At 44.2% G+C, this 26,228-nt stretch overlaps 1 protein-coding gene across 1 annotated transcript in view; it reads right to left on the bottom strand.

Moving 5' to 3' along the window:
• The window catches only part of LOC306914597 (phospholipid-transporting ATPase ABCA1), a 272,775-nt gene that overhangs the window by 31,607 nt on the left and 214,940 nt on the right, over window positions 1-26,228 (bottom strand). Inside the window, exons 41-45 of the mRNA XM_079491713.1 lie at window positions 20,904-21,027; window positions 17,721-17,850; window positions 16,873-16,993; window positions 6,419-6,481; window positions 3,912-4,018 (exon numbers count right to left, since the gene is read on the bottom strand). Coding sequence (XP_079347839.1) covers window positions 3,912-4,018; window positions 6,419-6,481; window positions 16,873-16,993; window positions 17,721-17,850; window positions 20,904-21,027 — 545 coding nt within the window. The remainder of the gene's footprint in view (window positions 1-3,911; window positions 4,019-6,418; window positions 6,482-16,872; window positions 16,994-17,720; window positions 17,851-20,903; window positions 21,028-26,228) is intronic.

Below are 26,228 nucleotides of genomic sequence, written 5' to 3'. Positions count from 1 at the left end.
ATCTACAAGCTCATAGCGCGCGCTACGAGCTTGTAGGTCTGCTATTTTTGAAAAAAAGTGAAAATAAAATTTTAAAAAAAATCTTTTCTTTTTTTTTGAAAATAATTTGGGGACCCCCTAAAATAATTTGGCGACCCCCCGAGGGGTCGCGACCCACGGGTTGAGAACCCCTGCTCTACTACATGCATCAATTATTCAATGGTTCAGCACAGGGACGTGCAGACAGAGAGTGTTAGAGAGGCAGGGGCTGAAATCCCGTAAGAGGGCACTTTTAGACGAAAATAGCTGATCTACAAGCTCTCCACGCGTCGCAGTGCGACGCGTGGAGAGCTTGTAGATCAGCTATTTTCGGGGCGCAACCCAGCACTCTGTAGCTAGTGGAGACGCGGTGTAGGACATGGATTTTCTAAACTAATTTTGTTCAACGCAAAATGCTGTGTTCAAGTTCAGGAAACTTAGGAAAAGAAAGCAATTCTCCTGAATGCTGCCTTTCCGGCATGGCATGGATGGAAAGAGCATTTGTTTCACCAAAATGCTACCTTCGTGGTCTGGAGAGGGCAGCTGTTATACAGACGGGTTAAAAGGGCAGGGGCTGAAGCCCCTATTTGATGTCTATGTGTGCATGTCCCTGGTTCAGCACCACCGCCGATGGACAGCAACAGGCCATGCCTGCTGTGACCCAGCAGCACCATACCATGCCCTGTATTGTATAGTATACTCGGGGAGAAAACACCCAGAGCAGCAGAGCAGCATACTGAGCAGCCGCCTGACCGCCTCCGTAGCTGCTCATTCTGCTGGGCTTTGTGCCACTGAACTTGCTCCGGCTCGCTGAGGGCAGTATTACAAGAGGAAGGGAGAGGAAAGACATATCATGTGCGGAATGGTTTTGAGAACATAGCCTGGATATATATATATATATATATATATATATATATATATAGTCAACATGCAATGTACTAGCAAAATGGCGGACTATCCTATTGTTAAACTTGTGTGTTTGTGAAATATTGAGCGACTATACATGACCTATTTCTCATTTAAAATCAGGGACTCTTTTTGGTTGTACTAATAGGTGAGATACAGTGCCATCAATCGTTAGCACTGCACTTCCTCAAAAGTACGTTAGCCCCTACGCCCACACGCCGGCTGCCAAGCCACAGCTCAATAAGGTCTAGGCGACAGCTCAACACAGTGACTTGGTGACACGCTCTAGTGTCAGCGCAGGGTCAGGATGCAGAAAGAGTAGTAGGAGACTGCCATTTAAAAAAGACTCTTGTGAGAATGACAGTAATTGCTGCATGAATCAGCTGAGTTGTCAGGTGATGTAGTAAGTTGCTCAGTTGAGCCATGAGCCGAGTATCTGTCATAGATTTATGTAACTACCGTAGGAGTTTCACTACATGGCCTGGCTGAACTAACACAATGCTCAATCTTTGGAGACAATAATGAAGAGAAAATACAGCTATAACTTGTAGATATGCACTATATTTGCAGAGTCCAATATAGTTTTGCCATATTTTGCACATTTTGAAGCATATTTGAAATCTTTTTTTGGTATGCTTAAAGGGAAACTTCACCCTTTTTGAAAGAAAGAAATATGTTAATGACGTTTAGACGATTTAGAACACTTTCCTGGGGGTCTTTATGTGTGTAATACGTGGTTTTAGATATTTTAGATTTCAGCAGTGAGCCCAGTGGCTCTGATGTCATGGACACTGGGCTCACTTCCTTCCTGAACTACAATTCCCATAATGCTTTGGTGCACTGCTCCTCCTTGTGGATAGGGGGAGGGCTGTCTTACTGAGACAACATGTAGTCCAGGAAGGAAGTGAGTCCAGTGTCCATGACATCAGAGACACTGGGCTCACTGCTGAAATCTAAAATATCTAAAACCACATATTACACACATAAAGACCCCCAGGAAAGTGTTCTAAATCTTCTAACCGTCATTAACATATATGTTTTTGCAAAAAGGGTGAAGTTTCCCTTTAAGCAATGATTCCTATCTATACATTAAATAGCTTTGCAACAAATAGGAGATGTACACGCAGATTAGACACACCAACGGACCGACATGCGGAAACAACGGTCGGTCATGCGGTCGAACATGCGCTGCTCCATGCTTGAGGTTAGAGTTAGTTTAGGGGTTGTCGGTCTAATGACAGTCAGAACAATATGTCTAACTAAAGCCTGTACCCACAAATAGTGCTAAGTTAATTATGAAATTGGTTGGTCCAGTGGTGCGGGTGGTGTGTTCATATTTCAAATGGAATAAAGAAATAAGAAAGAACACTCATGTTACATTAAGGAACACAAGATAAGCAAGGCAACATTGGTCGATTCAGTTGGTCCAACACTTTGGTCCCAAGCAAGACATCACATAAACGACTAATAACCAGCTTCCTCTTCTTTCCTGGTTATGCTTAACTCGTGTTTTTATTTGAAAATAAATAAGGCTGTGCTGTGTAGCAGATAAAACAAATTATCTGTGAAAGCAGAGCAACAGTCACACCACTGGATAATGGAACAGAATGCTTCCTCCCTCTTGTTAACAAAGAAAACAATCCTATCATTCTGTGAGAGAATCCTCTCAAGCCCTCCAACCCAATTAAAGGCTATACCTCCTACAATATTGTAACATATCCATAGTTCCTTACACTCACCCCATAATCTAATGCCCCTCATGTTCTAATTTGGTGCTAATGTACAGCATAGGAGGATTAAAACAATTGTTTGCTTGTGCCTTATTTTGCCTGTTGTCATTAGAACTGTCCAGCTGTTAAAACAAGCTTTGCTTTGTATGAATGCAATGTATGAATGAATGAACCATTGTAAAGCGCTTTGAGCACTTGGAAAAGCGCTATAAAATGCAATTCATTATTATTATTATTATTATTTGTTGCACGCAACACGTCAGTCATGTCAGCTTAACTCTGATAGGTAAAAAAAACATACTTCTGCGGTCAGAGATCGCGACTACTACTGTATGTTAGTAGGCGGTAGCATAAGCAGCCTAGTGAGCCTACGTATGCATGGCACACATACTGCTTCTTTTCAAGCCGTCATAATTAAGGATGAAAAGTGTGAAGGGAAAACAAAATCCTAACACAGAGATGCCTTTCCTTCTGTCCAATCCTCCTCCTCATCATTCCCCTGTTCTTTGTACACCACCAAGTATGAGCTGAAAACATTAGAGTGGGCGTACTCTCGTCTGTTTCTCTGGCGTCTCCGTCTTTCTTTCCCCTAAAGGTGTCAAGAGATTTTTTCCTTTGATCTCTGCTGGCCATATTAATCAAAATTAGCAGCACCATGTTAGGCATTGCTCTGCTCAGCTCCATCTCTTTGTTGAACACAAAGCCAATTAACAGTGGTGCGACTCACAGCATTACTACGGAAAACCAACAGCAACGCGGCGCCATGAACATGCGCCAATGGCTACTTGTGTTTCATACTGATGCATGCTAAAATGTTTTTTTTCATCCCTAAAAATAAAGTAACACAGTTATGAAAATGGTCCCTCTCAGAAATGTGGAATTTCCGAAAGGGAACACGAGAGAAACAAAGTTGAAAAAGGCAGGGAAAGACGGAATAAATAACATGGGGAAACAGAGAGAGCGAGAGCGAGAGCGAGAGCGAGAGCGAGAGAGAGAGAGAGCGAGAGAGAGAGAGAGAGAGAGAGAGAGAGAGAGAGAGATATATCCTGGTTGAGAAAAACTAAGAATGATCCCCAGAAAAAAAAGGACAGAATCAGAATACACTGACATGAGGTACAAGAGTTGCTGAGAAAGCGAGTGAGACCAAAAATATATAAATAAATAAAATCCCCTCGGCTCTATCCTCATGTGAGCAGCCATCTTGGGTGGCTAATTATGATGGCTGGTTTGCTGGGCTAGGGGAAGTTAGTGCCTCACCTGTATCCATTTAGGAAGGCCTCGCCACCGGAGACCGGGATGTCTCCTGTCAGCATCTTGAAGGTGGTGGTTTTCCCAGCCCCATTGATTCCAAGCAAGCCAAAACACTAGAGGAGACCACAGGGAATCCTCATTAGGAACACACAGAAGACCAGTCTCCCACTGCAAACACAAGGGTTTTCTATAGGAACACAGTGATTATAGCAAAGGGTTCTTGGTGCTTTGTTACACATAATGGCACTTTTAATTGGACACAATTACAATGTAAGCATTTAGCAGACTTCTTGGAGCTGAATGATAACCAGTGTGCTGTGCTGTTGTTCTTCTCTCTACATCGTCTTGGGCTGTAATATCATTTACACCAGCGGTTCCACAATTGCGGTCCGGGGACCCCCCCAGGGGTCCTTGAGGGGTTTCCAGGTGGTCCCCAGCAAAATGTGAATCGGTTTAATTTAACCATTAGGCTAGAACTGAGAACATGAGAATGACTATATTCGGTTTGACTCTCCACTGATATCTCAGCTACTGTACAGTAGACGCGTTGTAGAGTTCGTTCTGTACTAAATCTAATCTAACGCGTATCAATTTGGCGTTCCTCGACATGAACATGTTTGAGAAGCACCGATTTAAACGGTATACTGTTATGTGAGCTTTACAATATTGTTTCATTTTGCCATGGCAGTCAACGCCTAAAACAACTGACAGTCACTTTTGTACACAAGGAAACCTCTATGCACGCACACACACACACACACACACACACACACACACACACACACACACACACACACACACACACACACACACACACACACACACACACACACACACACACACACACACACACACACACACACACACACACACACACACACACACACACACACACACACACACACACACACACACACACACACACACACACACACACACACACACACACACATCCCAGAAGCATACAGCGCCACCAGTCACAGCAGAAATGACTTCCCTTGTCTTCGCTTGATTTATCCACTTCCCCTCCTGGAGGGCACTCTGCAGGAAGTGGCCTCTACGGAGGCCTGTGGTCAGGTGGCCTGCCCGCGGAAGCTCTGGCTCCCGAATAATATAAATATTTGATTTCTGTCATTCATTGATCCGTACTGGTTGGTGACCTGGGCTTGTGAATGCACAGCAGAGGATCAAGCTGCACGTAAATAATGCATGAAAATGCAGTGTGTGTGTGTGTGTGATCAGCAGGGTGCTGCGAATCACATTATTCCACTGGCATTTACACTGGGCTTTTGGTTAAACAGGGGAAGGCAGGATATGGTCGGGGAAGCACCACAAAGCTTGTGCATGTCGGTGACTCAGAGCATGTTTGAATGGAAAGAAGCCTGGGGTATGGATATACAGCCATGCTGTATAGATGTGTGATGATGATAAATGATAGAGACACATTCATTCATTCAGAATGATAAGAGGACATTATCACATTCACAGTTAAAGCCAGACTACAAGTCCTTCCCAATCTTTCCATCTGGTTCCCCACAACTCAGGTCCCTCATTGCTTGCACCGCACCACAGAACAGATCCCTGAAACACTGTCACACATCTTGAACGGCTGTTATGCATACAAAGGAATGTACATTAGCATGCCATGATAGAATAGTGGAACTCATAGCAAAGGACATGTAAAAATATCATGCATCTTCAGTGAAAATGTACAAACATTCCAGGGTCATTCCATCCATGTTCCAACTCTGTGATAACCCAGATACCTTTACATCTCCGACAGCTAATACACCAGATATTGTCGTGGTTGATGAAGAGTCCAGAGAAGTGTCTGTATTAGAGATAGCCTGCATAGAGGAAGCCTTTATAACCAAGGTCATAAAATACCAACCACTCCTACATAAGATCTCAGAGCTGGGCTATAGGTGCAGACTATTTGTCTTTATATTTGGCAGCATAGGGCATACGCACAGACTGGTTGTTAGGGATGCCCAAAAAGAAGGCAAAAAGGCTGGCAAAGTATTGTGGTGTCTCTGCTATAATTGGCAGCCGTCATATATGGCGAAGACGCTTTTACTTATACCCATAGAGTACTGAGTGCCATGCCTGTTGTATCATGAAAACACATGCCATGACTTTGCAGATGTAACTCTAATGCACCTATAATATTTGTGTCCTTGTATGCATATCCTGTGTGTGGACATAAATAAATGGTTAAAGTGTGTGTGTGTGTGTGTGTGTGTGCGTGCATGTGTGAAAGTTTTCAACATTTTGCATTTTCTACTAAACACATTTTTTAATACCACTCCTATTGATTTTGTCCAAGTGTACGTAAATCGTTACACATTGTCCCATGTAATCAACATGTACTGATATGAAGAAATTGCTCTTTTCTATTTGCATTGGATGATTTTCCAAATGCTAGAGTGGATAATACAACTGTGTGGTATTTCTTGGCACTGGCCAGTATAACAGTGTGTGCGCGCGGTCATTTCCGGAGGTTTTCAGCTCACCTCTGCTGCCGGTACGCCCACACATATCCTGTCCACAGCAGGGGTCTTCTTTCCAGGATACACCTACATGGAGCAGAGCATGAGACTAATCAACAAGCCTGTTGGCCACATAATGATAAGAGAGAGAGAGCCAGGGAAAGAGAAAGAGAGTGTCTTTTGGGTGCACACAGTCTGCAAAGATAGCAGAGAGGATGGCCCTGAGAACGGAGTGATATAGTCCAGGGGTTCTCAACCCGTGGGTCGCGACCCCTCGGGGGGTCACCAAAATATTTTAGGGGGTCCCCAAATTATTTTCGAAAATAGCAGACCTACAAGCTCGTAGCGCGCCACTCGGTGGCGCGCTATGAGCTTGTAGATCTGCTATTTTTCAATAGCTAAATTATAACAATGCTTAAAACACCAAAAGGGGTTCCCGCCCAAAATGGTTTAAGGTTATTGTAGCAGTCAATTTATATTGGGGGTCGGGAGGGGGCGGGGGTCCCGAGACATTGCCAAAGCATTTCCGGGGGTCCCCGGCCAAAAACGTATTATAGTCCACAGCAGCAGGAACGAGGTGAGAGGTAGAGGGAGCAGGTGGCGAAAGAGAGAGAGAGCATGTAAGGGAGAGGAAGGATAGTTAATCTGGGAGGCATACTTTGTAAGAGAAAGGCAGATGGGAAGGAATTATGGGAGATACGCGGGCAGGAGGGGAACAAGAGTAATGGCCGTGTTTATATTTCACTTGAATGAATTGGTGATTGCAGTGTGACGTACTGTATGCATACACCCCAACAACAATGTTGTTTGCATGCGACGATTGTCTATTCATGTACCAACATTCTCAATCACTGTACGTGAAAAATATTTGATTGGAAATATATTTTTAAAAGTGTTTCTCGACACTTTGTGCAGGACCTACTGGATGTTGCCGTTGAAAGCCTGTGACATACTGTACAGAAAACTAGACTAAGTCACCTCAGGATTCCTTCCTGCCTGTCATACTAGTTCACAGCAATTGTTCAGACCCGTGAACATTCCCACCTCAGAACATGACACTTCTTGACAAAGCTTGGCCTTTCTTTCTTTCTGCATGGGCCTTCTGCTCCTGGTGATGGAAGGTCAGCTTTATTCATTTGCAATGAAGACACCTTCTTGGCACTAGATGGATGGAACTAGTCCAAGCAGGGTTGAGGAGCCCACTTTATAGCGAAGTAAATTGAGCATCAAACGCTTTGATGATGTGGGCAAGAATAATTTAGCAAATAGCCTATCTAGAAGCTTGTAGATATGCTATTTGCAGCATACATCCAAGCATAAAATGACTTTTCTTTTAGTTCTACTGGATCTCTTCTCCACTAGTTCCTCCCTAACATTTTGTCTAGTTTTTATTTGTTGACGAATTGTCAGTATATTTACTCTTAGATTTATAGCAGTAGCAGTTTTTATTTTGTCAGTGAAAAAAGGTTGTGGACAGACATTTTTTGTCATAGTCGACAAAATCAACACTTGTCAAAAAGAGGAGCAGCCATAAGTCCCATCTGATGTAACTCTTCTCTGGTCTCTGAGAGGAGCAGGAAGAAAGGCCAAGCTCACAGGCAGTCAAGAAATGTGAACCTCTGTTCAACCAGAATGTTCACAAGATTAGCCAATTAGCCTGAACCCTTACTCTGACTGTGACAGACTGTGACAGGTATCTCAATGAGCTGAACATGTCTTGAGAGAAGGTGAGAATTATCAGCGTGGTCAAATTATTCAAACTCGCAGGCAGTGGCGTACAGTAGCACTGAGTATTCTTGAGTATTGGCTACTGAGTATACACCAGCACTACTGACGAGCTTCATTATAAATGTAGTGAAATCAAAAGAACAATATTCATCTTTGAAATGCAGAGGACTAAAAGTTCAAGAAAATACTCAAGTAAAGAACAAACAAAAAATATGTACTTAAGTACAGTAGTCACTAGTCAAGTAAATGTACTTTTCTACTACCCACCACTGGGCTTTATAGTGTGTATATTTCTATATACTGTCGATATTCAATTAAAATTATACAGTGTTATAAGCAGATTATAATGCATTAGTTAGTTGCTACTAATTAATTAACCCATTTAGACCCGAGGACGATTCAGAAAATGGTATTATGCCAGGTATAATACCTGGCATAATACCTCTACAGCTTTGGAGGACGATTAAAGACCATTGCAAAGTGGTTTAATTGCAAAGTGGGTTTTTATATAATTTTTGCACTCAATGTGATGCAAAAAGAAAGGATAGACGGATGAATCACAGCCCTTTCAACAGCTGAACTAGCTCTAAAGTCACTCAGAGCCACACATGCATGCGGTGGCAGCGGTGGCCGAGCGGATAGCGGCGCGGTCTAGATACCGGAAGGTTCCCAGTTCGAACCAGCCGTCCGACACGTTAAAATTACCACCGCTGAAATGCCCTTGAACAAGGCATCAACCACTATGATGAAATGTGTTCTATGAGCAGGGCCTGGCTGGAAACAAGTTCTTGAGCTTAGCCCAGATACCCTGGGTAAATATAGATTTCATTTCATTTCATTTCATTTCATTTCATTTCATTTCATGCATGGAGCTCACAAATGACTAATACAAAGGGTAAAAATCTGATTAGGCTACTTCAGTTCAAAAGCTTATTCTCGTTGTACGTAGCTGTAAAATAAAAGGTAAATATATCAAAAGGTAAAAGCAATTTACTGTCAATGACGAAGTCATCTCTCAAGAACAGATTCTGAGCTACACTGCTGAATTTGTCGGCAGGGGGACTCAGAACGTGTATACAGTTGGAGGCCATCGATATTGTCCTTTTCTTTTTGCTGAGGTTTGCGTGATCTGCGCAAAAGGACAGTTAACCCATTTTGGGCGGGAACCCCTTTTGGTGTTTTAAACATTATGTTATAATTTAGCTATTGAAAAATAGCAGATCTACAAGCTCATAGCGCGCCACCGAGTGGCGCGCTACGAGCTTGTAGGTCTGCTATTTTTGAAAAATCGTGAAAATATTTATTTCAGAAAACTGGAGGATTTAAAAGGATTTTTTAAAATTTTGAGGTCAGGCCTAAATGGGTCAAATAATAAGGGACAATATCGGTGGCACCCAACTGTAGGCACCCACCTGGAAGAGGAGGGCCTAAGGCGGAGCAAACGGGCAACATCCTGCTATTCACATTCTGTTTGGCACCGCCCCAGAGGCCTTTTTCCCCCGTTTTGTTTTTGCCGGATCGGTTGCCAGATTGATGAGGAAGTGAATGAGGGTATTTGGTCACGGTACGTTCTCTGTGCATTACTCAAATTATGGATTATCGGTCGAGCGTCCAGAGAACGGACTAGCTATAGTCACACCAAAAGACTAAATTGCACATGAGGCTCTGCAGCAGTGTTACAACAGTGTCTAACACTTCAAATGCTCTGCATTGCTTGGAGACCATTGCACTGACTAGATTTGAAGGCCACACAGTGGCCTGAAAGCCTAGTTAATAATATATGCACTACAAAATGAGGGCAAAGATAAGAGCAAAGAGAAGTGTATGGAATATGTTCAAACGTAGGCCATAAGCCATCTTATAAAATAGGTTGGTGAAAGCTGTTGGAGCTAATGATCCAACCTTACAATGCCAAAGCAGCCTACGTTGCTGAGTAATGAGTTAAAGTCCATGGACTTGGCTGGGGACGGGGAAATTATAATTAGACTCTAAACAAACATTAAAAGTCCACAGACTTTGCTGGCCTATGAAATAATTTCGGAAAGCCCTGCATTGGAAATACAATACAAAACACAGACAGTTTAAATATAGAGATACAAGGTTTCTGCCCGACGGCATCGAAATGCTTTGATGACTGGTGTCAGGAAAAAAGGGTGTAGTTTTAAATCTTCACAGAGCATCATGACATTTGTCACATTTCTTTGCCAGTATCAGAAACAGCAAAGGGAGACACAGACCATTGCAAATGAGACTAAATGTGACTAAATTTGACTGAGGGACTGCCATTGGATTTTTTTGAATTTTCGTTTTTTCATGTCATATGAAAGCAGGGAATCATAGCTTCAAATTGACATATTGGTTGTTCAGTTTGACCCACCAGTTTTGGAGATATGGCTTATAGAGTAATGTCTTGCAGAAAACAGCGAGTTGAGAAAACAGGCTTGAAAGGTTCACTTCTGTGGTCTCTAACATTACACCTAGCTACATGATTAAACATTTATTTCATATTTACATGTCGATTTCAGCTCTGACACTTATTTCAGACATGCTCTAGTATGTGAAGAGTCTGCCTGTGCTATGAACTCATTTAAAAAAATTAAAAAAAAGTTGTTCTCCTCTGGTGAAAAGCTGGAATTTGCGCGATGGCAGTCTCTCAGTCAAATCTGGTCACAAATGTAAATGTTGCATATAGCAACCACCTTGCTTGTTCAGGCATTCTGGGATTATTTTCTTAATCATTGTTGAACTTTGCCAAGTTCCTTTCACATTTCAATAAGGAGGCGTAACAAAGCATTGGAATAGTGAAGTGACATTAGTTTACTCCCAATTTAAAATGTGTTAGCAGTTGTATTGAACTTCTCTCATTAACATGACGAATTAGCAATGCCACTTCAGGCCAGGAAATCAATGATATTATCCATTCATTACGTGTGTAGCTAGCATGCCTAATGCATTTGCTAAAAGCAAAAGCAAAGCACAGAACCACCCAGGGACGTACTGGGCCCATAATTCAGCCCGGGAAGTGGAGTTGCGGAGGCCCTCTAGGCGCGCGGCCTTTCCTAGAGGGCGCTCTTCCACCTGGTCCAGTCCAGGCCCAGACCGGCCTGGACTGGACCGGCCGTTCGGGAGTTGTCCCGAATTTCCCAATGGCCAGCACGTCTCTGGAACCACCCTTCTCTCACCATGGCTTGTGTTCAGGACATAGCCCTTTGAGTGTGTACTATATACTACGGCATTTGTACTTACTATGTGATAATGTAGTAAAGTTCCATTATCCAAATAGTCAATTAATGGATAATTTCCTTGTGGACTGTAAGGCAAGGCAAGTTTATTTCTATAATACAGACAGAACGACAGATACTGTACTGTAGATTGATATACAGTACCTTGAACAATCCATCCCCAAATAAAATGGGAAAATACAAATAGAGTGAAGAAGATTTCCTTCCCCCTCCTCCCCCGTAATAAAAAATGGCAAACATTATTATTGACTTTAGCTTTAGAACTTAGAGAGTTGAAGCAGACCTGCAGTATTCTGGGAGTTTGTTCCAGATATGTGGTGCATAAAAACAGTTTCTCCACATTTTTAGTTCTGACTCTAGGTTCAGAAAGCACGCCTATCCCAGACGACCGGAGCAGTCTGGATGATTCAACAGAACACTGCAATAATGGCTGTCGTGATAAGTGGGGTGACATTTAATCCGACGAGACAGTTGAGTGTGACGCTGTACTAAACCAACCATGCAAACAATACAGTCCTGCTGCTGGAGAGCACACATTACACGGCCGGGCGTGGAGACTCCAGGAGAAGCAGAGTGCTTGCTCGCTGAATGGGAAGAGCATGACAACAATTCCCATTGTCAGCCGCGCTTAAAATATGTGCACTTGTGTAACTTTAAGGTGCTTTGAATAAAAGGCATCCACAGAACTCAGTTGTATAAGAATATTGTCTAAGAGAAAGTGATCGAGGCTGGACCAAAAATGAATGTGATGGCCCTTAAAAAGTTACTTTTTAACTGTACGGTGACTCTAAAGCATCCGGATCATACGGTACTGTACATACTAGACTCAAATTAAAAGTTTGTGGCCACCTGCCTCCGGTTTCCTCTTTATGTTTTCAGTGAGTGGCAAGATTTTGTTTCCCCCGTCTACTGTCCAGCTCAGTGGCCTTGTGGTTAGAGTGTCCGCCCTGAGACTGGGAGGTCGGGGTTCGATCCCCGGCCGGGTCATACCAAAGACTCTAAAAATGGGACCCAGTGCCTCCCTGCTTGACACTCAGCATCAAGGGTTGGATTGGGGGTAAGTCCCTGCGACATACTAGCGTCATGTCCAGGGGGTGTACTTGTACATCAAGCTGCCTCACGCTACAGAAACAGGAGATAGGCTCCTGCCCTATGGGCCTCATGGCTCGGCAAGGCTACTTACTGTCCTGAGAGCAGCCTCTCAAAAGAGAAGGCTATCATAAAATGAATGGGATCAATTTTGGTAATTTTCCAAATCCTCTCCCAAAGTCCACATGGTTGGGGGTAGTGCCCATTATGGTCAAAGTCCACATGGTTGGGGGTAGTGCCCATTATGGTCCACATGGTTGGGGGTAGTGCCCATTATGGTCAAACTGTGTGTTTTGATGGGCTGAAGAATAATCAATGAAAAAAAGTTAGATCTCTTACTGTTTTTCCATTTCAGCTACACAAAAGATCCGTCCTGTTTCAAAAGCAATTCAGAATTTCATCCATTTCAATACAGGTTGACCAATCATTGTTGAGCTGCCCAGGAATGAGGTTAAAGGGATCAAAAGGAGTCTACCGACGCGCCTCAAGCCTAAAACGGCTGGTCCGGTGCTTCACAGGTACAAGGACACTTGATGCAGAAGGAGGTGAGGACACTGGAGCAGCACGGACATTTGAAGCCTTTTATTTAGGTGCTAGTGTACAAACGACTAACGTTTCCACCTAAAAGGTCTTCATCAGAGTCAGGGTAGAGGTGACTCTGATAGAGGTTTAACCCATTTTGACCTGAGATCAGATTCTAAAAATGTCTTCTACATCCTGACAGTTGAAAAAGCTATGTTTCTATGTCAGTGGTTCTTCGATTTTTCAAAAATAGCAGACCTACAAGCTCGTAGCGCGGCACTCGGTGGCGCTCTACTAGCTTGTAGATCTGCTATTTTTCAATAGCTAAAGCATAACATAATGCTAACACCAAAAGGGGTTCCCGCCCAAAATGGGTTAAATAAACATCAGAGGAAATCAAAGGACTTGCACCATCTTTCAAATGGTGCCATTAGCTCTACATGCAATCTGACAGACAGCGAGATACCACTCATCACTCACAGGTTGTCTAAATACAAACAGCTGTCAGGGTTGTTTCATAAAACTTTGCTCTGTCAACTTAGTGAGCGACCGGAAGGTCAAGCTGACAGTGTTGGGCTTTTCAAACACTAACGGGCGGATGGGACCGCTATTTCACTCCACATCGATTACTCCGCTAACGCGGACACAGCCGCTAACCATGAGGCTAGCATTTGGGGCACAGGCAGAGACACATTCCTGTGCAAGTTAATGAAGAGAAGGAAGGAGGAGGGGCAGGAATTGGGTGCATGATGGATGGCCTGTCGATTGCTTCGAAGACATGCTTAGATTTATGACAGGCCCCGGTCTGTGATGCATGGCCGCCAAAGCCATGCGCTTGTTGATCTATGCGTTGTATGTACCCCCAACCCGAATGGGACACAGCTGTAGGGGAGTTGGCGAGGGCACAGTAATGCCTTCCTGCCAAACATCTGCTGTTTATAATCAACTGTTGGCTCCATCTCTGTATCTCTTCACAGATAAATATAATTAAACTTGAATGTATTCACACAAAAGTTCTTATTTAAAATCTAACTGCAGTTCGTGGATAGCTTGCACTAAAACAACCTGTAAACTTAAAATAAAAATAATAATATAATTTTGTATACAGTGCTCTACTACAGTTCTCCAAAGTAGCTTTGTTAGCTTCCAGCACCATTGAGTTATGTTATACCGTTGCTGTCTGGTCACTTGGAAACCTTGCAGGTCCAAAAGTTTCCTTTTTGTCTCCACCAGCCGAAGGCATGCATGGGGAGAGTATGTTTTGCACTCCGTCCGTGTGTCCATCCGTGTGTCCGACTGTCCATGTGCTAATCCCCGGGACCGTTGGCCTGGTCGATGCCAAACTGTGCACAGTGCACACACACTCCCTGGATGCCAACGACAAACCTCTGCTCCAATATTTCCACAACGGCCTGTTATAGAGCCACCATGAGGTGGAACATCTGCTGGCAAGTAGAGTGTTAATCTGGGCTGTGATAAAGCCCATTCTAGGTTTTATTTTTTCCTGCACATTTTGGAACCCTAATAATAGAGGGGGCATAGTGGCACAGTCGGTAGCGATGTTGCCTCACAGCTAGAAGGTTCCGGGTTCGATTCCCGCTGTGGGTGTGCTCTCTCCTCCGTGTCATCAGTGCCTATACCCTAGGTGGGGTTGGTGAAAGGGCCATTCTCTGTGGAATGTGCATGTTCTCCCTGTGTCCCCTAGGGTAGGTAGTAGGTACCCTGACAAAAAACATGCAGTAATCCTGGCCTCTATACTGCCTCCCCCTGGTCAGCCGGGGCGCTTGATGGAGGGGAAAGGTACTGGTTGGAATGTAACGTGTTCCTTTCACGTGCTACGTCCTACCGGGGAAACTCCCCCATCAGGTGATAAGAAGCGGCCTGCTCACTTCTCATGCATTGAAGGAAGCACAAGCTCAGTTTGGGGCTCTCCCCAGGTTGGCAGAGGGAGAGTAGCGCCCAGGATTACAGTTTAGGCAATTGGCACCGTGGGAAAAAATGGGTTACAAAATCATGGGATAAATATCTTTTTATTTTTGGCACCTTCTCCACTTACGTAACTAGAACCAAACTCTGCCGTAAAGTTCCGTTTTCCACAGTTCAACGTGTGAAACCAGCACCTTCTGTCAGAGTTTTTGACACTGTAAATTAGCAAAACACAAACTAATTAGTGGTGAGTCTAAATGTACTGGTGTGAGTACATTACATTTCAGTCCATGTGTGAGCATCTGTCTGCTCAATTATATTACCCCTACTCCCATATTGAGGTGGCATTTGTGAGAAAGGTGCACAATGCAGCTATGGTGCAAAATGTGCTACCGGCATGCTGTAATTAGCAGTGGAAAGAAGACAGATAGCATTCCCTGTATTAGAATGAATTATTAATTATCTCCACCCTTGTTAAATTTGGAGAGGTGGATTATAACCAAATTAATTGTCCTTATTTCTGTGTCATTCTATTTGAACAAGCACGCCACCAGGAAAAGAATAATGAAAGAATGGAGTCGAGTATGAATTTTGGGCAGAAAATAAAATACAATATTTTATTTTATTTAGAGCGCCCTCTACAGATCTGGTCAATGGGTAACCGACAACAACAACCTATACTCTCAAACCCTAACCTAACCATAACCGCAAGCACAGAGAAACGCATGTTCGCCAACCTTAACGCATGTTCGCCAACCTTAATCCGGTCGCCAAAAACCTTAACGCATGTTCGCCAACCTTAATCTGGTCGCCAACAACCTTAACGCATGTTCACCAACCTTAATCCGGTCGCCAACAACCTTAACGCATGTTCGCCAACCTTAATCCGGTCGACAACAACCTTAACGCATGTTCGCCAACCTTAATCCGGTCGCCAACAACCTTAACACATGTTCGCCAACCTTAATCCGGTCGCCAACAACCTTAACGCATGTTCGCCAACCTTAATCCGGTCGCCAACAACCTTAACGCATGTTCGCCAACCTTAATCCGGTCGCCAACAACCTTAACGCATGTTCACCAACCTTAATCTGGTCGCCAACAACCTTAACGCATGTTCGCCAACCTTAATCCGGTCGCCAACAACCTTAACACATGTTCACCAACCTTAATCCGGTCGCCAACAACCTTAACGCATGTTCACCAACCTTAATCTGGTCGCCAACAACCTTAACACATGTTCACCAACCTTAATCCGGTCGCCAACAACCTTAACGCATGTTCACCAACCTTAATCTGGTCGCCAACAACCTTAACACATGTTCGCCAACCTTAATCCGGTCGCCAACAACCTTAACGCATGTTCGCCAACCTTAATCCGGTCGCCAACAACCTTAACGCATGTTCGCCAACCTTAATCCGGTCGTTTTCCGCATGTTGGACTATTGACATGTCGGAAAAGCGTACGCACCCACTGTAGAGGGCACTCTAAATAAAATATGTCTGGCAGACATATTTAATGTTCTGCCCAAAAAGTCTATTATATACAGAGAAGGTGGGGTCCTGAGAGGCTTCACATTCACACCCTGGTGTTGACTGTCGACAACACAAAACTGCCTTTGTTTTCGGTGAGTAGCAAAGTAGTTTTGCTTATTCTTACTGAAGTCAGAGACCTCGCACTGCAGTGGAATTTTCTATGTAACAGAGGAGCGCCTGGCAGGGGCCGTTAAAGAGAACTCGCTAACACTCTGGACCAGGGCTAGGACACGATCAAGAGGCGCAAAAAAACTCAACTAACAGGAGTGATGCGTTCAATATAAAAAGATAAGGTCCGCTTTTTTTCTCTATTATTCTAACCTCGGCCCGGCACCTGGTTTTCAGTGAGTGTGTGTGCGTGCGTGCTTTATTGTGCTATTCCGCGTTCAATATAACTGACACGGTGTTGTCATTGCAAAATGTATTAAGCAATACCTTGGAGAGATCCAGGAGCCGCAGGAGATCACTCTGGGCCTTGCCTTGCTGCACTCGATCACGCTCCCGACTCACATCGACATCCTCCTCCTCCGCGGATGTTGAAACCCTCGCAACGAGCCTGGGAAAACAAGGTTGATGACATTTTTGACATTTCACCGGCATTTGGAGTGATGCAAAATTGCGCGGCTAAAAGGACACGGTCTGGGCTCAATGGGGCACTCTGTGATGTTCCCCAATAAGTCAAAGGAACACAGAGCTTAGTTGCCATGACAACCTCAGTTTCTAAGTAGGTAAACAATGGGAATAGAAGGAGACGGGGATGACATTTGCCTAACATGGTTGCGGCATGGCGGTGCAACAGATGTGATGTGATGGATAATGAATATTCATTACTGGTGGAATGGGGAGAAACAATACATCTTGGTCCCATTGAAACAAACCAATGTGGAAATATGGATGGAAATATCTAAGCTTTTACTGCAGAATGAGAGAGAGAGAGAGAGAGAGAGAGAGAGTGAGAGGGATATGAAATGGAGATTCAAGGACACCGCAGTGAAGTGATGTTGGAAAAGGGAGGAAGGCAGGAAGGAAGGAAGGAAGGAAGGAAGGAAGGAAGGAAGGAAGGAAGGAAGGAGAGTGTGTGTTTAGCACCTACAATGTGTTTGGGTGCGGCAAGGAAACCCTCCTTTCAGCCAGCGACAGTGACCTGTCACAGTACGTCACTCCAGCCATTCCGTCCACAGACGGATGTCAGTTTACAAACTATGATATTTCAATTTCATGGCTGTGCACAACTTCGCAGACGGCCCCGGTGTGAGTGACTATAGGTGTCGGAGGGCTCAAACCTGGGTTTGCAGAAGAATTTATACTGGATGAGCAGGGTGACAGCAAACATGACGGCCCCCTGGATAGACATGGCACACAGGTTCTTCCCAACCATATCCCAGCTGAGCGGATCCTCGAAACGATCTTCCCCTGGATCGGGAGGAGGGAAGTAGGTGTGCAACAGTTAATCAAACAAATTGATTTAATCTATTATTATTAACAAAAATAATGGATTTTAAATACAAATTGTGCATAGATGGCAGATCTACTGTACGCGTCATGTTGTGAACTATATTTTGCGCAAAAAAAAGTGGTTAAACAATAATCAGACAAACAATTTACATTTTTATATATAGTGAATTTAAAAAGTAAATACATTTTATTTTAAATGCTCTGCTTCATTATAATACGCGCTAAAAGATCAGCAATAATTGCAGCCCTAGAAGTAAGGGAAAAAGGAAGACATCATAAAGGACAGAAGGATGAACACACACACACACACACACACACACACACACACACACACACACACACACACACACACACACACACACACACACACACACACACACACACACACACACACACACACACACACACACACACACACACACACACACACACACACACACACACACACACACACACACGACAATATCTTTGTAAACAGTATATTGAAGTCGATTTTTATCAAGGTTTTGCTGGGTGACATTACTTTGTGAAAGCCCACCGTTTAGAAATGCCACAAATTGCTGTCAACTTTGGCATCTGAAGGAAAGGCTTAGAAAACCTGCAAATGCGGTGCTGAAGCCTTTTCTAGCTAATGAACATGTAAGTTAATCCATTCTGGGCGGGAGCCCCTTTTGGTGTTAGCATTATGTTATGCTTTAGCTATTGAAAAATAGCAGATCTACAAGCTCATAGCGCGCCACCGAGTGGCGCGCCATGAGCTTGTAGGTCTGCTATTTTTGAAAAATGTAAGAACGACTGACATAGAAACATAGCTTTTTCAGAAAACTGTCAGGATGTACAGTAGAAGACATTTTTAGAATCTGATCTCAGGTCAAAATGAGTTAAACTCTGCCTGCCTTCCTCAAGGCCTGTGTCTGCATGTGTTCCAGCCCTAGAGCTAAGGGGACTTCCTCAAGGCCTGTGTCTGCATGTGTTCCAGCCCTAGAGCTAAGGGGGTGACTTCCTCAAGGCCTGTGTCTGCATGTGTTCCAGCCCTAGAGCTAAGGGGGTGAGCACTCTGCCTGCCTTCCTCAAGGCCTGTGTCTGCATGTGTTCCAGCCCTAGAGCTAAGGGGGTGAGCAAGGCCTTCCTCAAGGCCTGTGTCTGCATGTGTTCCAGCCCTAGAGCTAGGGGGGTGAGCAGTAAGTTAAACTCTGCCCGCCTTCCTCAAGGCCTGTGTCTGCATGTGTTCCAGCCCTAGAGCTAAGGGGGTTGCCTGCCTTCCTCAAGGCCTTGTGTCTGCATGTGTTCCAGCCCTAGAGCTAAGGGGGTTGCCTGCCTTCCTCAAGGCCTTGTGTCTGCATGTGTTCCAGCCCTAGAGCTAAGGGGGTTGCCTGCCTTCCTCAAGGCCTTGTGTCTGCATGTGTTCCAGCCCTAGAGCTAAGGGGGTTGCCTGCCTTCCTCAAGGCCTTGTGTCTGCATGTGTTCCAGCCCTAGAGCTAAGGGGGTGAGCAAACAAGGAAAGATGAAAGTGCGTTCAGTCTAGCTCTCCGGTAAATAGCCCCTCATGTTGCAATTGCTTTTCTCTTCATGCCCTCCGCTGCTGCACTGCAAATGATTCCTTAAAAAACACTATTTCCTGCTACATCTCTCCACAGATAAGACTTCTCTCTCTCTTTCTCTGCCTCTTTTCATGTGTCTCTCTTCCTCTTGATCCCACACGTTCACCTCACATCACTCACCTCGCGGTCTATATTTAACCCATTTTGATTTGAGATCAGATTCTAAAAATGTCTTCTACATCCTGACAGTTTTCTGAAAAAGCTATGTTTCTATGTCAGTCGTTCTTCGATTTTTCAAAAATAGCAGACCTACAAGCTCGTAGCGCGCCACTTGGTGGCGCGCTATGAGCTTGTAGATCTGCTATTTTTCAATAGCTAAAGCATAACATAATGCTAACACCAAAAGGGGTTCCCGCCCAGATTGGGTTAACACTGCAGAGGAAGGCTGAGAGGCTTGTTTCCGGTCAAATGTGCCTCTTTCCAGAGGGAGTCAATGCCGCTTCTTCATAATGAGATGGCATGGGGTTAGTTTAATGGAGAGGAATGAGCTTTGAGTGCCTTTTAAGGGTGTACGTAATACGAGCAAAGCTCACAGTAGAGAACATGAAGTGTTCCAAGGCACACTGGCGTGCCAAGGGATTTTGTGACAGCCCCACATTGTTATTGCAATATTATACAAAACAAATATATATGTAAAATTGCCAGGGTGATTTGTTTATTTTTCTAACACAATACTTATGAGGCGATCTAAGATCACCCTATGGGGATTACAATACAAAAAAATACAAACCAGGGGAATAGCGCCATCTAGTGGCAGTGATGTCAGGACTTCAGTAGTCTGGTCATTTTTAGCACTGTCTACTCTGCTTGAGAGTGCGGGGTGTGGGGAGTGTGGGGCTCTAACGGGGCTCTATGGTAACAGAACAACTGGTGCAATTATCTTATGAAATATTTCTCTTGAAAAGATGCATTGCCATTTTAAACGTCCGCTTTAAGTTTCAAAATGACACTTCTGAATGATGTTTAAAAACTCTCATTGCTTCAGTTCACACCAATTGATGCATCTTTTCAAGAGAAATATTTCATAGGATAATTACAGCGGTGTCCCAAAGGCTGCTCTCCGTTGGCGTTAAAGAAATTGAAGCAATCATTGTCTAGTACCAAATGCGAAATGCTAAAATTTAAACAGAGACTTTGTGCTTCGGATTATATTTGTTTCCATCCGTGCTTCCCTGGAGTACAGCAAAGACAGGAGTTGAGAAGGCGTAATATGACATGGACAATGGGAAAGACACATGCCAAGGAAGATCTAGTTACGTTGGCGTACTTGAAACGATACTGCCGTAAGTAAGTATTTTAACACGACAGCCCAATTTGAACCTGACAGCCATTGGACAGCGAGGTGGACTAACACATTGTCCCGTCGCATTTCTGTCATGTAGCTCTGTGATGGAGGTGGGAGGATCTTACCAAAACCTTCGAACAGTGTGGCCATGGCCTGGTTCTTGGCCATGTCGATGAGCCCTCTTCCCAGACAGAAATGTGGGAAGATTAGCAGCACTTGCTTCACTATGTTATTGATGTGTGCAACGTTCTGTTGAAAGAACACACACACACACACACACACACACACACACACACACACACACACACACACACACACACACACACACACACACACACACACACACACACACACACACACACACACACACACACACACACACACACACACACACACACACACACACACACACACACACACACACACACACACACACACGCTTTTAACAAACAGAAACAACACATAATGAATTCTATCGTTAAACCTTGCAGCAACAACAACAACAGAGGGACCACGCGTGAGCGGGAGTTGGCCTGTGGAGACACAAACATGTCAGTGGGCTTCCGGGGAAATCAGCAGAGCCTGGGCTGGAGGGAGGTAAAAGGGGCTTGTGGCGTTGTGACGTGGGCAGCGGGGTAATTAACGAAACATTCTCCGCTCCACTTTCATCAGTGGAGGAGCATGCTGCGCAGCTTTGTGTGGCCAGCGAATGACACGCACATCTAGCACCTTGAAGTGTTCCTTACTGAAGTCAATCAAGCGTACGGCAACACACTGAAGCGAGAGGATGCACACACACATACATACACGCACGCACACGCCACGCGTGAGTGCAGACTGAAGAAGTTCTGCTCAAGCAGACATTGAGTAGAGCAGGGGTTCTCAACCCGTGGGTCGCGACCCCTCGGGGGGTCGCCAAAATATTTAAGGGGGTCCCCAAATTATTTAAAAAAAAAGAAAAAAAAAAGATTTTTTTAAAATTTTATTTTCACGATTTTTTTAAAAATAGCAGACCTACAAGCTCGTAGCGCGCCACTCGGTGGCGCGCTATGAGCTTGTAGATCTGCTATTTTTCAATAGCTAAATTATAACAATGCTTAAAACACCAAAAGGGGTTCCCGCCCAAAATGGTTTAAGGTTATTGTAGCAGTCAATTTATATTGGGGGTCGGGAGGGGGCGGGGCGGGGGTCCCGAGACATTGCCAAAGCATTTCCGGGGGTCCCCGGCCAAAAACGTTGAGAACCCCTGCCTTACTGAAGTCAATCAAGCGTACGGCAACACACTAAAGCGAGAGGATGCACACACACATACACGCACGCACACTCCACGCGTGAGTGCAGACTGAAGAAGTTCTGCTCAAGCAGACATTGAGTAGAGCATACAAAGGTATGTATAGCCTACTGTTAAATGGTGCATTTATATAGCGCCTTTATCCAAGGCGCTTTACATAGATTTTGCATTACATTCACCCATTCACACACACATTCATACACTGATGGCAGCGGAAACCATGCAAGGTACCAACCAGCACATCAGGAGCATTTTAGGGGTTCAGTGTCTTGCTCAAGGACACTTCGACACTAACTCTGGGGGAGCCCGGGTTCGAACTGGCGACCTTTGCGGTTACCATCCGGAAACTCTACCCCTGAGCCACCACCGCCCTACTGTTATACTGTATATAGAGATACACAACTAAAACATGTTACTCCATGTATTCTTCTCGGTTTATAATTCATACACAGCATACACTGCATCTATATGCAGATGGACGCTCAGACAAATCCATATTGCAGTAGACACACACAACGTCTTGTTTCATGACTGCTTAACCCATTTTGGGGCGGGGACCCCTTTTGGTGTTTCAAGCATTCTGTTATACTTTAGCTATTGAAAAATAGCAGATCTACAAGCTCATAGCGCGCCACCGAGTGGCGCGCTATGAACTTGTAGGTCTGCTATTTTTGAAAAATCGTAAAAAATGCGGCACAAATCTTTGAATAGGTATACATTCTTTCAGAGCGAACGTTTTTTGTATTTCGACGTCAGGCCTAAATGGGTTAATTAGTCATGTAAGTGTGATTGTGTTTGGGCACTTCCTGATTTACCCCCCCCCCCCCTCCCTGTATCCCCTGAAGGCCACCATCTCTCTTTCTCGTTACCCCCAAGGCTATGCGGCTGAATGGCGGCTTGTTAACCCATTTTGGGCGGGAACCCCTTTTGGTGTTTTAAACATTATGTTATACTTTAGCTATTGAAAAATAGCAGATCTACAAGCTCATAGCGCGCCACCGAGTGGCGCGCTACGAGCTTGTAGGTCTGCTATTTTTTTTTAAATCGTGAAAATATGGCGCAAAATTGGAATATATATATTCTTTTATATGTTTTTAACTCAAATCTTTGCTTCCCTTTGCTTCCCAGCGGCCTCTTACATAAAAAAATTGGGTTCCTTGACATGAAATATTGAGCACCACTAAACATAGGTATTTCAGAAAACTGTCAGGATTTAGAAGACATTTTTTAAATTTCGACGTCAGGCCAAAATGGGTTAAAACCCACAAGCACTAATTAATTAAATGAAGACACAATGGAAGAGTCTTCCAGCGACTACACCACCAACACCTTTCTATTAGTGTCAGAAGCAAGGAGGAAGACAATATAGGAGACAGGGGGGGGGGACTGAAAGAAAGTAGAGTGACAGAATGAGCAAGATGGAGAAAGAGAGAGAGACAGAGGGAAGGAGAATGAGAGAGACAGAGAGGGGGCGGGGGGGCTGGGACAGAGACAGAGGATATAATAATGCCACTTCTTGCTCAGCCAGCATGGCGTTCAAAAGCATGTTCATGCATTATGCATAGCACCTCATCTCACTGCAGTCTTCAAAGCTCTCGCATACATGGAAGGAAACTATAAATTTATCATTTCCCTTTTTGCAAGACCCAGAGCGAAGATCTGGTTGGGATGGTGCGGTAGATTTATATAATTTTATTTTTTTCTAAAGCTGTATGCTGGAGTTATGACTCCTCTCACTGTCATCAAATTTATTCATAGACACGTGTAATTTACCCTGTGATTTACTAGTTTGAACGACGGTATAAGCCCCATATTGGACGATTGGGACAAATTCCACTGCCATGTAAGCCGTCACGTTTCAGAAATTGCTTGACAAATTGCTGGCCACTTTAAAACATCTCAGTTAGTATAAAGACATGTCGGTTTTTTTCTCTCTCTCTAAAAGTAAATACAGATTTTATCAGTTGTATGCCAATGTGCTACTGTATGCGTATGCATACAGTATAGTTCTTCTATTTATAGTGACTCATACAGTAGGAATAGACTATGTGACAACCAGGTATAGTCTGGTGACCACCGGAGAGACGGGTGACAGCCGGAATGTAGACGGCACCCGGGTGAGCAGTATGGGTTAGCGCCCCAGCATGTGTCCTCCGTGAGGAGGAAGCCCAACAAACCCTCGGTGAGGCCTTTAGGAGGGCCATTCAAGCACCACCTTCTCGCTCAGGTGGTCTGCGGAACCATTGCCCACCACTCCTGAATGAAGTGTCTGGTGCTGGGACTCTGGTGCAACGCACAGGTCCTGGGCCTGGTGAGAGCAGGAGTGGACCTGGTGAGACGTAGGAGGGGCCCGGACAGGAGTCAACCCACAGAGCCTTGTCTTTCCATGCGGCAGAAGCGTACCTCCCAACCCTGGCAGAGTAGTTCTGGGGTAGTTCCCCAGAACTACTACTGGGGTAGTTGCCCACTAGTGGGACTGATTGAAGGTAGCTACTGGGACGTAAGTCGGGACTTGATCACCCCGACAGGGTCGCCTGAGTGAGGGGTTTTGGTAGACCCGAAACCGGAAGCCCCGTTGACCTCAGGATACATCACTGAGGATACGTCCCAGGTGCATCCATGCGATGTATTTTTTAGTCATGCTACTATGCTACTATGCTACCTAATACTGGCGGGTCAAATTATGACAGGCAATTCCTGCTGTCAAAATATGTCCCCCCAGTCAAAAAACACTTTGAAATAGACACTCATGCTTTCCAAGGTGTGATTTGGGGTCCTAAGGATGAATACAAAATGAATATCAACATCTATCAACAAAGCAGACTTGGCAACCTGACTGTAGAAAGTAACAGTACAGTAAAGAACTTGGGGATCATTATTGATTCTGAACTGAATTTTAATTCACACATTAATCATGTTACCAAGATTGCCTTTTTTCATCTTAGAAATATTGCACGAATCAGAGCCTATTTGTCACTGGACGATGCAAAAACGCTAATCCACGCCTTTGTTTTTTCTCGGCTTGATTACTGCAATGCACTTTTTTCTGGATTGCCTAAGAGATCAACTGACAGATTACAACTTGTCCAAAATGCAGCAGCCAGAGTCTTAACTAGAACTAAGATGAGAGAACATATTACTCCAGTCTTGGCCTCATTGCACTGGCTTCCGGTTGTTTTTAGGATTGATTTTAAAATTCTTTTACTTGTTTATAAAGCTCTCAATGGTCTCGCACCTTCCTACCTACATGACTGCCTGCCGAAATATGTCCCAAACCGCCCCCTAAGGTCTTCCACTGCTGGCCTGCTCGCTTTGCCTAAAAAAATGGCAACTAAAAAATACGGGGAAGCAGCTTTTTGCTTCTACGGGCCGACGGCGTGGAACAAACTCCCACTGTACCTTCGACAGGCAGCCTCTGTAGACATTTTTAAAGCTCAGCTCAAGACCCACTTCTACACCCTTGCTTTTAATTGATTTATTTGTCTTTTTAAAAAATGTTATTCATGTCCTCACTGTATTGTTTATGGCCTGCCTTTCTTTTCTTTTTTGTGTAAAGCACTTTGAGCTGCATTTCATGTCATGAAAGGTGCTATACAAATAAAGTTTTATTATTATTATTATTTATCTTAAAACCACAAGTTTACCCCATCCTAATGTTGGATATTTTCATTTTGTTCATGTATTGAATGAATGCATTGTTACATCAACCAGCTCAATAATAATAAATAATTGATGAATTAACAGAATATAGGGTCAGTGGTGCGGACCCCATGGTCCCAATGTCTTGGATACTTAATGCTGCTATAGTTAAATATATTTTTCTTTTTTATTATTAATCATTCATGGAGTAACCTGTGTCTGTTTGTCTGACTGTCCCGGCGGCACTCAACCAAGGGGCTTCAAACTTGTCGCGTGTGATCCACATGACCTGGACCTGTGCAATGCCAAGTGGCAATTCGATGGGACGGTTTCTGAGAACCGAAACACCAAGTAGGATGTGGGGAAACATCAAGTATGTATCTGTGTACCATATCAGCAGTCATCTGGGACACAGGCACAACAAAGTGGACTGTGATATTCTGTATACTGTACATTCTATATATCCAGATGCCAGATAGTTTAGAAGAGAGTTGGACTAATTGCCGATGGCATAGAATGT

The sequence above is a fragment of the Electrona antarctica genome, assembly GCF_951216825.1.
Source record: "Electrona antarctica genome assembly, chromosome: 21".
Taxonomy (NCBI): Eukaryota; Metazoa; Chordata; class Actinopteri; order Myctophiformes; family Myctophidae; genus Electrona; species Electrona antarctica.
Note: the sequence above shows the minus strand (reverse complement) of the source record. Positions and strands in the feature narration are given on the sequence as shown.